The sequence below is a fragment of the Agrilus planipennis genome, unplaced genomic scaffold (assembly GCF_000699045.2).
Source record: "Agrilus planipennis isolate EAB-ADULT unplaced genomic scaffold, Apla_2.0 scaffold144, whole genome shotgun sequence".
NCBI lineage: Eukaryota > Metazoa > Arthropoda > Insecta > Coleoptera > Buprestidae > Agrilus > Agrilus planipennis.
In genome coordinates, this window is record NW_020438905.1 from 124,864 (window position 1) to 141,481 (window position 16,618).

The 16,618-nt window shown below is 34.5% G+C and overlaps 1 protein-coding gene across 5 annotated transcripts in view; it reads right to left on the minus strand.

The window, feature by feature from the left end:
- Positions 1–16,285, minus strand: part of LOC108737726 (Down syndrome cell adhesion molecule-like protein Dscam2) — a 106,164-nt gene extending 89,879 nt beyond the window's left edge. For 3 of the 5 annotated variants that reach the window (XM_018470804.1, XM_025973359.1, XM_018470807.1), the window contains exon 1: positions 15,991–16,284. In XM_018470804.1, the coding sequence (XP_018326306.1) occupies positions 15,991–16,045 (55 nt within the window). In that variant the 5' untranslated portion in view covers positions 16,046–16,284. Of the gene's footprint in view, positions 1–15,990 lie in introns of all 5 variants that reach the window. The other 2 variants (XR_001937893.1, XM_025973360.1) reach the window with 1 other exon arrangement.
- Positions 16,286–16,618: the final 333 nt, after the last annotated feature.

The window sequence follows — 16,618 nt, forward strand, 5'->3', positions numbered from 1 at the left end:
TTATAAAATAAATAGTTAAAGTTATTTAAGAAAATAGATGAAAATTGACCATTCCCCCCTTATTTCTGAAACTACTGAACCTAAAATTTTGAAAAAATCAGTAAATAGTTTTTTACTTGTAGATTATAGGAAAATTGATTAGAAGTCTATGGTCTGAACATAACGTGGTTCTCGGGTTAGGGTTCCGTACTTCCGCATGAAAAACAGAGCTCTTATAGTATTACTTGTGTGTCTGTCTGTCCGTTTTCTTATTTGTTCTTTTACTTACTTCAAGCTCTCTTCGAACTGGATTTAATTTAGTCTTATTTTGTTTGAAAATCTGAAAAACTTACGGATCTATAGATAATATTCATTATTCAGTTCGGGTAATGCGGATTCGAGGGTGCGCATCATATTCATATTTAGCGAGACATAGAGTAAAGGTAAGTAGTTTACATAAACATGAAAGTAACACGGGGGTATAAAGATAGAGTTAAATATGCAGAAACGTACAGAAATGCAAAGGCAGATGCTGTGGCTTTGAAAAATTGTAAGAGAGTAGCTGGCATGGATTAACCGTAAAAACGTAGCGACGCAACGACATGGATAATCGTACTCATATTTCTTTGTAATCTATGTGTAGGTATTACAGGTATACCTACATAGTACGTACATACGTCGGGTACGGCGGATCTCCTTTTTTAATTTTGAGACCCAGAAAACCACAAAGCTCTGACAAACGTTCAGATGAAATGGAAGTATTATGCGGGGAATGTCGTTTTAATGTTCATACCTTTGAATAATTCGGTGAAATTTTACATTCAATTTTAGGCTTTTGATGCGCGAATACATTTTGCATTCTTATTCATTTTAAGGGTAGTTTTTAATCTAAATTAAAAGTAGAAACTATTAATTACTACGTGGCATCTACGTTTGATTTTTTTTTTCAATTAATAGGGACTGTTTATTCTTTTATTTTGTCATGTTGAGGTGTATGTCTATGTCTGTATAATTTTAGCTGGGGATAGGTATATTAAATGAAAAGGGTAGGGCATTTTGCCTTTAATAATACAGTTAAAATACGAGACATGATGTAGTGCAGCTTATATTCAAGTGATTATTCAATCCCTTCCTTAATAAAAATCTGATGAAGATTTGGTGAAAGCTTGGGATAGATATTTTAAAGTAGTCTTATAACAATTAGCTGTTTCTGCATTCATGTTGAAGGACCTTATTATTGCTTAATCCCTACAAAAACTAAGAAAAGGATCCTGTGTTATTCGTCGGTTCTTTCAAACAATCCTTCTGTCATGAAGGTAGACCGTTTTATTCATCATTTTTTGTAATTTAATATTTCTTTAAAGAAAAATGGAAGTAAGCGTTCATTAGAGGACTTTAACCTCTCATTAGAATAACTCGGAATAAGAAGGTTCCTCTTTGTACAAAGGAAGAAAACAATAATGATGAATCTTAATGAGATCGTAAAATTATAGAGGAGATTTGCACTGATGTTAATTGCTTCGTAATTGCTGAAACTCTCTTGCAATTAGCAGATTATTGAGTGTTCATTGAGGCAGATAAATACAAGCGTAAAATTTCTGCCTAATTGATGTTCTGCTTCTATTTGCATCGGGTCTCGAAAATNTTCGTGGTTACTGTCCTTATTTTTGATATTGTGGTCGAAATTACCAATTGTGCTACTTTAAATTATATAAAAAGGTATTATATCGTTAGTGATTTAGTTCCTCTTTTAGTTTGCGTTGCTATTTTCGCAGTATTCAGCTTTTGTTGTTCTCGTTTATAAACAAAATTAATTGGTTGTACTACAATTTGTAATTATTAAACATGTAGTTCTCGTAGTCACGGGTGTTAGGTTAGGTGAGGTTGACTATTTCTAACGGTAACAATTAGAAGTTATGAAACCATGATACGAACGATTTTGACTAAACATATGCATTGATTATTAGATAAATCCATTTTTGTTCGTTTTGTGGTAGATTCCATTGCTGAAAACTTTGTCATATTTCCTATGGTTGTCTGTGTTAAAAAATACTTAGGTAAACGACTTTGTTCTACCTTGAAAATAAATTTATTTCGAAACTTTATTGCCAGGTGTGTTATTGCTCTTCGAGTCTATATGTGGCAGCGACAGTACGGGTGAGCTGTCTACGTAGAAAGAACGATTAATTTCGAATTCACTTGTTGAGCTTATCGACTGCCTTAAATATCAATCTTGATTTCACGGTCTTCGATTTTTCCAAATAATGCTCGAGAAGTGCTCCGAACGTATTTTGCCTTTACAGAAACCACATTAAGGGAAGTTCACAATGGTACGATTACATATTTACTCATTTAAGGAGTTTCAGGACCCGCGATAAAAATGTTCAATCTCTGAAAGCGAGTCTTTGTCTCTCATCGAGTCTCTCTGGTGTCGCTGAAAGAGACTATCAAAAAAACTGTTTAGCGTCTCTAAACGAGAGACTGGAGTCGCTCATAGAGAGATCCTCATTTCGTATCCAGTCTCTGAACGAGAGACCCGAATCTCTCAATAAGTGGTGTCTCTCGATAGACGTAGTTAAAATTTTCTAAGTTCAACATATTTCAGAGATCCCAGTCTTTCCACGAGACACTCGAGTCTCGCAATTTTTCAGTTTTATTCATTCAGTCTCTCTGCGAGAGACTCGAATCTCTGAATTAACAATTTTGTCGTACGAGTCTCTTATACAGAGACTGTGAGAGATCCATAGAAACACCTAGGCAATAACTGAGACACTGTGAAAGACTGCGAGAGACACTCTCAGAGACGCTGAAAGATTCTGAAAGACTCTTAGAGACTGGAAAGAGACTGAAATTTTGGTCTAGGGGAGTTATATATGGTGTAAAGAAACTTACTGTCTGTAAGCAGTCTTTCCCTAGCAAGTTACATAAGATATATTAAATATGTTTGGGTGAAGCTGAAATAGATAAGGAAAGAAATATAATAAAACTGAAAATATTCGACAAAATCCGTCTGTACTAAAAACTAGAGATGGGCCAGGTATACGGCACTTTTTTAGGGTTCGGCCGGGTACCGGATAATGACGCCGGGTACCCGACACTGTTGAACGATACTGATTAAATTTTTATTATTTTGTTGGTAGAAATCAACAAAAAATCTAACTAATTGAGTATCGATTCTAATTTCATGAGGCTACGGCGTGATGGTTTCTAATTAAACATATCCTTGTGATCCTAACTAAACATATCCTTGTGATCAGATTCGTCCTTTGGCTATATAATAGAGAACGCTGTTGCAGCACGAGCATTAGGTAAAGACAGAGAGGTACAAAGTGTGTGAGAGAGTTAGATTTTGTTGCGAGATTGATTTTCAATTCATCGCATCGCATCACCAGCATCAGGAAGTTGTGGACCAGGTTACGGTGGAATTAGGCCTGGCACGGAAACTTGGTCATTGATTAAAATTTGAGCGTTGTAATTATCGTAATTGTCACGCAATTACGCATATTGCATTTAAAAGAAACGAAAATACCTGCCTATGCAATATGCATAACTGTATACTATTTGGATAATTCAGTAACCGGACGCAGTACAGTTTTTGTTTCTAATTGTGGTCTACCTTTATTACTAATAATTTCATAATGACTCTTTTTAAATGTATTTACAAAATTAAATCTTCTCTATAACCTCTCCAAATTTGGACGTGTGCGGATGATGGTGTAGTTACATTTTTAATTGTTCGTCTATGCTCGCATCGTCAACATATCATTAAGATCGTTATTCCTAAAACTGGATGAACACGTACCTTCAGTTTTTTGTATCCTAATCTAATCAGGGCCTGCCTCTACTCTTTTTAACTCCTGTTTCAGCTTCTAATACGTATGTCTAGCCTTTCATGACTGAGAATGTGTGCTACCAACCTATCTCGTCTATTTCTTATTGACTTCCCCGATGAACTCTGTTCTCCTATTATTTCTAATACCTGCTCATTTATAACCTTCTCTATCCACGATATCCTCATCATTCGCCTGTAATATTACATTTCAAACGCTTCTAACCCTTGCTTTTCCGCCGTACCCATCGTTCACGTTTCGCACCCGGGTAATACCATGTTCTAAACATACACCTTTAACAACCTCTTTCGAATTTCTAAAGTAACCGTTTGCGAGCATAGAAGTGACTTCTTTTTATTGAAGGTGATTCGACCCTACGTTATCCTATGCTTTATATCCCTTCTACTCCTTCCGTCCTGACTTATCTGATGAGATTATTCTTTTCACTCCATCCCTAATTTTTCTTCCCTTGCATACCCGTATTTGTGTTTTACTTTTTATTATTTTCATATACATAATACTGTTCAGTCAATACCACTTCCATTTTATCTAAGGCTGTGTCGATGACCCTAGGACCGAATATTGATATCTAAGCGCGCGAATATCGGAAGATAGACCTAAGGTACAAAAGCTTATATGTAGAGAGGAGAGAACTCCACAAGTTACTGTTACAAACCTAAATAAATATGTAGAACGATAGGTATATGTGACTTATATCTAGTTAAAGTTTAAAATGGAAACTACGTATTATTTATTTTTCCTCCTAACAGAATATATTAGTTAAATTTCGACAAATTTTTTTGTTTAAATGCATCCACTATATATATTATAGACTTGGTCCATCAATTTACTGTAATCTCATTCCCTATTAAATAATTTGCGCTAATATCCTTATCTAAATCGTAACGTTCCACTCGGTAATCCATACCGTTAGGTGGTTTAATTATCATTTAAATTACTGTACTGACATCTTCAACCACAAATTAGATTGCGGAATTACGTCGGACGAGGACGCCACCACACGTTGTCGCAGAACTGAGCAGTTACAGACCTAAATACAGATTATCTTAGCAGATTATATTGCTTGGTTCAGAATTTGTCCTTTATTGGAATAATTATTGCTATAATGAAAGGCCTATGTNTCTGTATTCTGTCGAAACTGCCAGACGCGGATCGCGATTTCGATCTTTTTGGATCTCATCAGCGCGTCGCAGGCAGCTCCGACAGAACACAGACCAACTTTTACCTGCTGTCTTAACAGTGCGTTTCAGAAAATACTACAAACAGCACAGTGAACGCCATACTTAATCCTAAAATGTAGCATCGTGCTACAGATGGCGTTAACTGTGCCGTTTGTAGTATTTTCTGAAACTCTCTATATATGTTATCATCATAATCACAAATACCTAATGTGTCCAGTTGGATGGGTAAACACTATTTTTATTAGACTGTAATTAGGGGTCCATCAGTGAGGTATCTGTATCTCAAATGTTAAAATCCATCACTGGCGTTTGTTTAAAGGCAATTGACTATTTGAGAGAATGGTGAAGAACTATAAACTTCTCGTGCGTGCCAGTGGAAAGCATTCTAACCAATAACTTGCAAATGAAACGAGTGTGTGCGAAATTTGTTACCAGACTTTTAACCGATGAATAGAAGGAAATTCGTATGTCATTTTGCTTGAACTTGAAGAATCGTTTTGATGCAGATCCGAGCAAAAATAAAACTGGATATGAAACGGGAAAAATCACTACGACCCTGGGATCAAAATGGAGTTCCTAAGAGGACACGTCAATCAAATCCAAATATGGAGATCATGCTTATTGTTTATTATTTTGATAGTAAGGTTATAGTGCGATCAGGGGAACAACTACAAAATCCGAATATTACAAGGGCTTACTGTAACGTTTGCGAAACGATGTACGGAAAATGAGACCAGAAAAATGGGTTTTGATCCGTGAGTTTTTGACCGATGAGAAGGTTCCTGTCAGTTTACATCCGCCTTGTTGTTCGGATTTAACACCGTTTGACTTTTGATTCTTCTCAAAAATAAAAACTGGTACTAAAAGAAAAACGTTTTGACACCGTTTTTCATATTGAGATGGCCATGCTGGAACAGCTATTAAGTCCTTTCCGAAAGAAGCCTTCCAGAAATGTTTCCAAACATGGAATCAAGTTGAGATTACTGTATTACTAGCTAAGGAGAGTACATTGAAGGAAAATAATTCAAATTTCATTAGATATTATCTAGTTCGTTCGTAATAATTTGATCGTACTTCGTACAACTCTCTCACGAGCAAATATTAATGTTATATTTAAACTGAAGTGAACAGTTATTGTATAAAATTATTGGAAGTGGTCTGTGTTCTGTCGAAACTGCCAGACGCGGATCGCGATTTCGATCTTTTTGGATCTCATTAGCGCGTCGCAGACAGCTCTGACAGAACACAGACCAACCTTTAATGTGGTATTTTCAGTTATTGTGTTTTAATAAACTATTAAAATTGGAAAAGCCTCTAGTTTTTTTAGTATATATGTACATATTCGTTAATCACACGCCAGTTTTACGTAGGTAAAGACGTTTATTTGGTTGTAACATGGTAAAAATGCAGCAGGTGCAAAAGCCGTTAGCACTTCCTGCAGAGTATACGTGGGTACATAAATATATCAGATGGGAAAGCCGCAGCGTGATTTACCTTGCCACAAATTTTCGTTTACATCGGTCCAGTAGCTGCTCTGAGCAGTGTAACTTAATTGTTTAAATTAAATATCCCCATTGTTTACGCCATTCTGCACGTAATTTTGCCTGGCATTACACATGGTCGTTTCGTATTCATTAACGCTACCACATTTTCCTATTTCGGTTTCTGCTTTTGCGGAACTGAATTCTGAGTATTCCGGGGAATCCTCAGAAGAACCAGATTATTCCAACAATTAGCGCATACAATTGTTACAACGCCAATAGGTTTATTATAATATTGTTTATTTTTTAATTGTTTACCGTAGGCGTTATTCATTGAAATTTTATAATAATCATTAAAAACACAAAAAGTCTCATCACGTTTATAAAGGTAGGCCCACATACATCGGAATCGGTTGGAGGACTCTCGAAATTCAGCTAATTATCAGTGTGAAGTGTCTCTAAAAGTGAACTGATGGAAAGCAGCAAACGTTATTCAAAAGTAGGAAATTAGTAGATAAGGCATTAAAAGTGGCAAAGCTACTTGGAAGAATAAATAAAATCTAAAAATTAATTGTACTACAAAATCACAATTGAACAAGGAAATATGCCATTTTTTTATTGGAAAAACAACCACCGACCTTGACCCTCGGCTGAAGAAGATCTTGAGTGGTCCTAGAACAGCCTGATTTTTTTTTTAATTTCCTGAAAATAACGTCCGACATAAAGCCGACAGATAAACTATGCGATACAATGCCTCAATCAAATTTCATTTTTTCTACCGTGTGCATTTCTACCATATAAAAATTAACCATAAAATTTCATATATTTTGATTGTTCTAACAGTCGCAGTCGCAGCATCTTAAAAAGGCCTTAAAGGTAAATCTGCCATAGAGTGACAACTCTGTTTGATAGCACATTGTAAAACAGTTACTAATTGTAACAGAAAACGTACTGTATATCTTCGTTTTACATTTTTTATCATTGATGTGTGCATATTTGGTGTAAAAGTTATGACTATGACCTTAAAACTTGTAACTTGAGTGTAAAACTTTGGGAATTTGGGGGAAGATGTGGCATTTATGATTAGGTGTAATATTTTAAAATATTACTTAACTTTTTGCATCTATGGTAGGCATATTTAATTTTCTAAAATTTTCTATTTTCTTTCAGGTAATTTTCATCAGCAAAAGCTACAAACTAGTGCCGCTTCCTTACTGTATTTGAGTAAGCAAAATCCTATTACATTCAGAGATTATTTTTATTTTTTTATTAATATTTGAGTACCTGCCTTTTCAGACATGAAAATCTCTCATATTCTAATTAATTACGATTTTTCCTTTTTAATTTCGGATTGCGGATCAGACGTAAATAAAAACCAAACGACGAAAAGTTAAGGTCGTTATCCTATGAAATGCGGAGGTGTTTTATTCGAGAGATAATTAATTAAGTTCCATGTTACGGTAAAGTTACCCGAGTAGGGTGTTAAAGAAAATTTGCGGTAGTGTAAATCATTTGTAACGTCACATTCCGACACATTCGTGTGCTTTACCTTCACCTATAAATTTTGTTGAACATCTTGCTGGGGTTATTTAATACTTTCAAGAAATACTGAAGTTTATAATTTATTTGTTTTTTACTATAAAGAAAATTTTGACTGTGTTTATTAAATAACATGATTAATGAAGTTACGAAACAATTTTTACAATTTTAATTATTAAGAAAGCTTTTGTCTTACCGAAGATTATGTATCCCATCTTAACATTAAAATATCAATTTTTTTGCTAAATCTGCAATATGGTCCATAAAATGATTTTCTGCTATACTTACAATATAATTGTTAGGTAAAAGACGATTTAAAAATTCGGAAAATTACTTTCTTATTATAAATTGTGTGTGATAGTCACTAAAGAGATAATCAGAAAATCTATCTTTTATCTTATCTTTAGTTTCTGTCAAATGAAACATTTGAAAGTGTAGTAAAGGTGTTTGTCAGTGGAATTTACAATTTTTTGGGGAGATTACGTCCAGCATACGTATACAGTCTAATGGTATATATTAAATAAGCAATTTTTTTTCTACACCATGGGAATTTTTTCATATTTAGCATGAAAATAGTTTATAAAATGCGATTTCCTCTTTTTATAACGTCGTAAACCCGAAAATGTTTGAAGTAATGAAATATTTTATGCACTGCGAACTTCAACAAACGCCCTTTATTTACAGCCACCCTCGCTTTTTTTTTTACGATACTCCGAGAGGTAGTAAAATGACTTATCCTAAATATGGGTTATGTGGTATAAACATATAGATACATATGTAGGTAGGTACGTGGATTTGAAACTACGTAATGTAAATTCATTTAAAAAATAATAACAACTATTTACGGCCCATGTTCTTCTGATGTGACTTTTTATTGTTTAAACTGTCCAAAATCTATAGGTGACTCTTGTTACACGAATAACAATCACTCTCTGTACGTCAATCAAAACCCAACATCATTAAAACTGAAGCTTTTTATGGATTACTTAATAGGAATTGTACTCGCAACAAGGTAAGAAAGCAACAGCTGAGCACAGCACGCGCCGCCGGTACTCTAGCGGACTCCCCGCTCTCCGCGCGGCTGCGCATTATATCCATCTAATACAGTCGTAGTCCTCTCTCCGCCGCCGACAGCCTTTCTCTCCCTCCGCCGCTGCCGCCTCTCATCCCGCGATATCCGTCTACCCCCTCCACGCGGCCGTAACGCTTTTTCGTTACAGAAAAATCGTAATACCCCGTCGTCTATATAGAAGTTTCACTTCAGTAACTTAAAAGGAAAGTATGATTAGTAGTCAGAAGACACTAAAATGTTCGGTTGGAATTGCTCTCTAAAGCTTCTTCAGAGGTACTTCCATCTCCGATGCTGGACATGGACTATCCACGTTAAAAAGCAATTCCAATAGACGACGTTAGTCCCGATTTAGGACAGTATCAGTTAACTTAGATACTGATCCCGAAAGCCTTTACCAATTTTTGTTAATAACTGAATTGTTTAACGTAAGTCATAAAAATATGTAACCTTGATGGTGGTGTTAAAACTGAACGTTAATTTCGTAATACGGTTGCGCTTTTATTAGTTACGACTTGACGTACGTAAGTAATGATGTAACAAGTCATCTTATGAATGTGTATAGACGTACGTATATTTGCGGTAGTAACCCTCTGTGGAAATTTCCGGAATTATAAATCATTTTCTTGTTTAATATTCTGACGTGCATATTCATATTACACCTCGCGTATTAAATAATTTACAACGAATGTGTAAGTGCTAGTAGCAGAGACAGCCGGTAGATGGGGGGGTTGCAGGACGAGGCGTTACCCTGGCAACGGGAGACAGCCTATTAATATTGCGGCCGCATTACCTCTTACTCTCGGTTAATTTTGCCTCAACGAAATTAGATTTTAAAGCTGATTTTCAGCTTATAGATGTCGGAATCGCGTATTTTCAACAGCTCTGCCCGTGCATAGAAGAACTCGGTGTCAACTCGTGGTGTCAACGTCCTACGATAATGAACATCAAAACATCAACGGGATAAGAGTGAAACTTACCACGATGTAAACTTTATGCAGTTTGGGAGGCACTTAAATTAATAAGGGTGAAATGAATTCATATGCTCACTAATTTAAGTACATAATACGTATATACCACATGCAATATGCTTGAAGTACCTGTGGTTTAATTATTTTAGAAGATTTTAGCACCCCTTTTCAACATTTATTCATTTCATTCAGATATTGAGTTGGCACCTGTGACGGTGTATAGAAGTTACCTACGAATTTGTTTTATTCCGGCTCTGTCTTTTCTAATTGACTGACTGACTAACTTAAATGGTAGACTTGGGAAGTACTGGAAAAAGTAGGAGAATAAGGGCATATGGTTATAGATGCGAAACAGAAGAAGGATAGGTATAATGGTAGGGTACTTTCTGACACTTGGAGCGCTGGTCAGAGACATATTAGAAGCATCCGAACGAGGGATAGAAATGGGCATAGGTAGACCTAGATTTAATAGCTAAGGATGCAGTATTTTTAGGGTTCCGTACGCTCGAATGAAACACGATACCATTATATGAGCATTCGTTTGTCTGTCTGTCCGTCTGTCATAGTCAATTTGCTCCTAATCTACTGGACCGATTAAGTTTAGTACACATATGAATTTGTGTGACCCAAATATGAATACAAAACGTAAATAAATTAATTTTGAACATAGAGGTCGTTTTTTTGGGGGGGGGGGGCAATAAGAAATTACAAAAAAAGTTTTGCAAACTGTACCGTGTAATATATCAAATGAATGGGCTTGTTGTAAGGGTCTTTAATTTAATATTTGAGTACCTGCCTTTTCAGACATGAAAATCTCTCATATTCTAATTAATTACGATTTTTCCTTTTTAATTTCGGATTGCGGATCAGACGTAAATAAAAACCAAACGACGAAAAGTTAAGGTCGTTATCCTATGAAATGCGGAGGTGTTTTATTCGAGAGATAATTAATTAAGTTCCATGTTACGGTAAAGTTACCCGAGTAGGGTGTTAAAGAAAATTTGCGGTAGTGTAAATCATTTGTAACGTCACATTCCGACACATTCGTGTGCTTTACCTTCACCTATAAATTTTGTTGAACATCTTGCTGGGGTTATTTAATACTTTCAAGAAATACTGAAGTTTATAATTTATTTGTTTTTTACTATAAAGAAAATTTTGACTGTGTTTATTAAATAACATGATTAATGAAGTTACGAAACAATTTTTACAATTTTAATTATTAAGAAAGCTTTTGTCTTACCGAAGATTATGTATCCCATCTTAACATTAAAATATCAATTTTTTTGCTAAATCTGCAATATGGTCCATAAAATGATTTTCTGCTATACTTACAATATAATTGTTAGGTAAAAGACGATTTAAAAATTCGGAAAATTACTTTCTTATTATAAATTGTGTGTGATAGTCACTAAAGAGATAATCAGAAAATCTATCTTTTATCTTATCTTTAGTTTCTGTCAAATGAAACATTTGAAAGTGTAGTAAAGGTGTTTGTCAGTGGAATTTACAATTTTTTGGGGAGATTACGTCCAGCATACGTATACAGTCTAATGGTATATATTAAATAAGCAATTTTTTTTCTACACCATGGGAATTTTTTCATATTTAGCATGAAAATAGTTTATAAAATGCGATTTCCTCTTTTTATAACGTCGTAAACCCGAAAATGTTTGAAGTAATGAAATATTTTATGCACTGCGAACTTCAACAAACGCCCTTTATTTACAGCCACCCTCGCTTTTTTTTTTACGATACTCCGAGAGGTAGTAAAATGACTTATCCTAAATATGGGTTATGTGGTATAAACATATAGATACATATGTAGGTAGGTACGTGGATTTGAAACTACGTAATGTAAATTCATTTAAAAAATAATAACAACTATTTACGGCCCATGTTCTTCTGATGTGACTTTTTATTGTTTAAACTGTCCAAAATCTATAGGTGACTCTTGTTACACGAATAACAATCACTCTCTGTACGTCAATCAAAACCCAACATCATTAAAACTGAAGCTTTTTATGGATTACTTAATAGGAATTGTACTCGCAACAAGGTAAGAAAGCAACAGCTGAGCACAGCACGCGCCGCCGGTACTCTAGCGGACTCCCCGCTCTCCGCGCGGCTGCGCATTATATCNAATAATGATGAATCTTAATGAGATCGTAAAATTATAGAGGAGATTTGCACTGATGTTAATTGCTTCGTAATTGCTGAAACTCTCTTGCAATTAGCAGATTATTGAGTGTTCATTGAGGCAGATAAATACAAGCGTAAAATTTCTGCCTAATTGATGTTCTGCTTCTATTTGCATCGGGTCTCGAAAATAAAACGGACACAATACGAGTAGGTTGTAACAACAACATTATTTATAAATACGTAATAAATAAATATGAAGGGAAGGAGAAGTAGGGAAAGAGCGAATATAAAGGTAGGAGACGGAAGATTAGAAGAAGTTGCTGATTTTAGGTATCTAGGAAGTCAGATAAGTCAAGGTGGAAGGAGTAGTACGGATATAAAGCAGAGGATAGCGCAGGGTCGGATCACCTCCAATAAAGTCATTTTTATGCTCGCGAACGATTAATTTAGAAATTCGAAAATGATTGTTAAAGGTGAATGTTTGAAGCGCGGCGCTGTACGGGTGCGAAACATGGACGGTGGGCGCGGCGGAAAAGAAAAGGTTAGAAACGTGCAAAATGATACAGAAGGTTAGAAATGAAGACGTATTAGAAAGAATAGGAGAACAGAGGACTCTATGGAAGTCAATAAAAAATAGTCTTGATAGGTTGCTAGGATACCTTCCCATGCATGAAAATCTAATCAGAGACAAATCAAAGGCAAAGGAGTTAAGAGGAGTAGAGGTAGAGCTTGATTAGATTACTGTCCTCAAATAGTTAAAGTTGTGGGATGTTCTAGTTTTAGGGAAATGCTAAAATTAGCTCAGATAGGAGAATATGCATGCGCGGAAAAGCGAGAAAGTTTCTACTTTTGCCTCATCAGAAAGATGTGCAGCATCAACTGTTATCGTTTTTTTAGGTCAAAATCGGCCACCAAAATTTCGATAGGACTTTTGATGCCATCAGAAGTATCCTAGAACCTAAAAATCTCAACTGATGAGTTTCTATCCTTCCGGAAAGACGATGTTCGTTCTATCATTAAAACTCCAATACTTTGTTTTTATATTTTTTGACAACCCTTAATTATTTATGTGATAAAATCGATCAAAGATAATTTATTTCAATCGAATAATCATACTTCCTAAAAAGTTAAAAATATTTATTTGCATAAAATCGCATTAATATACGCTAAAATTATGATTTAAATAAGATTAGGGATTTACAGTCCCTGTGTACCTAACATATTATTCAATTTGTGTTTCATCCTTTCATGGTTAGGTTTAAGATCTATAAAAAAATGTAGGATAGTATATATTCTTCTAAAAATTCAAAATATGACATTTTTAAAGTAAATAATATTACGTGAGCGAAGCTAAGGACAAAAGCTGGGCATTTAATATTATCTTAGAAAAGGCCTTACAATATTACGTTTCAGCATCAGTAAGAACGAGAATAGAATATTTTAGAAGACAATATTAGTAAGCCAGATCGTCTCGATTGTCTGAAAAACTTCTGTTCAGATAAAAGCAAATGGTGTCATAATTTTTTGCACAAAACATCCTTTGTCCTTCCAGCCTCACTGTTCTTTTGGTTGTCAATTTTATCTTGTAGGTTCTTTTATTCTGAAAATAGCTTTTAAGATCTATAGACGAACAGTCTCAGTTTTTTGTGGAGGCAAAAAATTTTATGCGCAACCAAAATGGAATACGATATTGAAATATTACCACCATATTGTCTAAAATGGAAATTTTATATATTCGGAAAACTGACACCACAAAAATAATGGATATTTTCCACGTAGATCTACCTCTGTAGGTGACACAGTTTTGTATTTCAAAAGACGCAGAATGCCATGTAGAATTAAAAAAAAAATTAAGAAAAGCCACTCAGATATTTTCATTTTCATTTTCTTTTTAGTAAAAGTAAGTTAGGAAATTTAAGAGTGCTATTAGGTTTTATATTAAACAGAATAAATAAAAAATTAAATAATTAAATGGTTGCTATCAAGTGGCTGTTGCAGTAAGTAGAATTAATTTAAACGCTTTTAAATGCTTTAGTTATTTTTTTATTCAAACATATGTTTTAACATTCTTTGTCTTTGTCAAGAAATATTGGTCAAATGGACAGAACTTTTGGTATTCGCTTAAAGGAACATAATAGATATAAAAATAAAAAATTAATTATTTAGAAAACGATCACGAAATTGAAAATGATAATTTTAAAATTCTGCAAAGACCGACGTCGGAATTTTTACAATAATGTCAAATCAAAAAAGCTTTTGGTAATAAATATAATATTATTATTCCCAATTAGAATTTAAAGGCACAGTAAGTTTTGACGAATTTGTAAGTTGCAATCTAATTAAAGATTTCTCCTGCATAGTTGCGCTAACATCTACCACCAACTATGACAGAACTGGAACATATACAAGCGTTTTGCGAATATAATTCAATTAATTTTAAAGATAATGTTTTGTAATTTCTTTTCTACAAATTTTATTGAAAGTATGTGCAGGAAATTAATTATCTAGTGGTTAATGTGGATACATGGTGAAAAGCCGAAAGTCTTTTTTAGAAAATGCGGCACGTTGGGAAATTCCTTCAGAAAAATTCGGTGAGATTTTATAGTTTTGTAATATTGGTTAAAAACCCCACATTTCACTGTAAAGGTATAATGCCTGTAAGTGATTTCGTAATTTTACTTTGGGATAGATATAATTGATGGAAAAGCCCTTTCAATTTCTATTGTTAAATTTTAGCATATCAAATTGAATTACTTTCTGTTTAGTTGAGTTTGTTGTCTGAGAAAAATATATGCAGAATGAGAAATATTGTGTTTAATTGTCGTTTTTGCTGAAAAAAATTATAATTTTCTAATTCCAAACAGGGAAAATGTATGTAATATATGTCTCATTGAAAGGAATAGTAAAAGATGACTGGTTTTCCTTATAATTGAAGAGTAATCACGATTTTCAAGCGAACGCCGTATCATCCCCCGACTTTAGCACATAAAATTCACTAATTTACAGCTAATTGAATTATTTTTAGGTGTTATATTTGTTATAAATTTCATGTATATAAAACAAATTCTATACAAAAGCATGGGAAATAAGGAATATATTATATTAATATTTGACATCTTTGTTCATTTTTTACACCATAAAAGTACGTAAATCTAAATTAAAGTAGAATGAGAGAAAAGTTCAATATTGTTTATAAATTTGACGTAGGTAGATATGCTCTTAAATAGATACATTTTCTTTTAACTCTTCTTTGACGAAAAAGATAAATTATTTCCTCGCCCAAAGATATCTACAGAATATAAAAAGTTACTTGTTGATGGATTAAAGTTTCCAAAACGTGATAACGAAATTATCGTTGCCTCTCAAGCAACGGAAATATGATCACCTGTTAATTCTAAGACGCTACAGAGTAACCATAGTAACGTTTCTAAGGAAGCATTCTTATTGGCGCAAATCTTTCACTTTGAGTTGGCGGAAACAGTTCAAAAACTAGCACGTTCGAAAAGCTAATGGAAACACTTTAACCGAGCATCAAGATGCAGATGAAAACATTGGAAAATCCTAATATCTAATAAAACATACAAAATGTAAAATTAGAAAAATTTTAATCTTTAACATTACAGTAATTATCGTAGTAGAGTAGGAAAATTTTATTAAAAAAAAAAAAAGATTTTCATGTGGTGGCCATTTTCTATTTAGCTACTAGAAAACGCTCATTTCTATTTTCTAGGGAAATAAGTGTTGTGATTGAGGAAATCTTTATGACTATAAACTTACCCTTTGTGGTGAGTAGTATCATTGCAATCAAGATAATCATCCTGTAGGTTTGCATGTGTGTGAACAAGAGTATATCTAGAGTGTGCTATCGGGATTTGCGACCGGAAAACCGGCAAGATCGTTAACGAATGCGTTTATAACTAACGTTTATTACTAACGGCCGAAAATTTATTCCGGAGCGCGGAAAAACTGCGAAGAAAAGCGAATGACAACCGGTAAAAACACCGTTGACTTTATCGTTGGTGGTGCCATGACGAGTCCTGACCGAGAGGCTGCCATCACCACACTAAGAGCGTCCCGACGCCGGGCGTGCGCCGCTCGCCACCTGGCGGAGGGTGGCTACCCTCCGGGACAATACCCCAGAAACGGAGTTTGATTATGTGCCGTGCTGGTGCCGCTGATGGTAGTGGTGGTGGTGGTGGTGGTGTAGGTACTGCTGCTGCAAGGGTTAGCTGACGAACGTGCCGCACGGACGGTGTTGCAATGTTCGAAACGTCGATGGTAAATTGGTCCAACGCAACGTTTAACTAGTTTCACGTGTCTTCCAAAATTTTTTGTGAACTTAGTAAGGAAATATGTCCCGATCTCTAAAAATTTTCCTAATTACTTTTCCATCTTTTGACGCCTT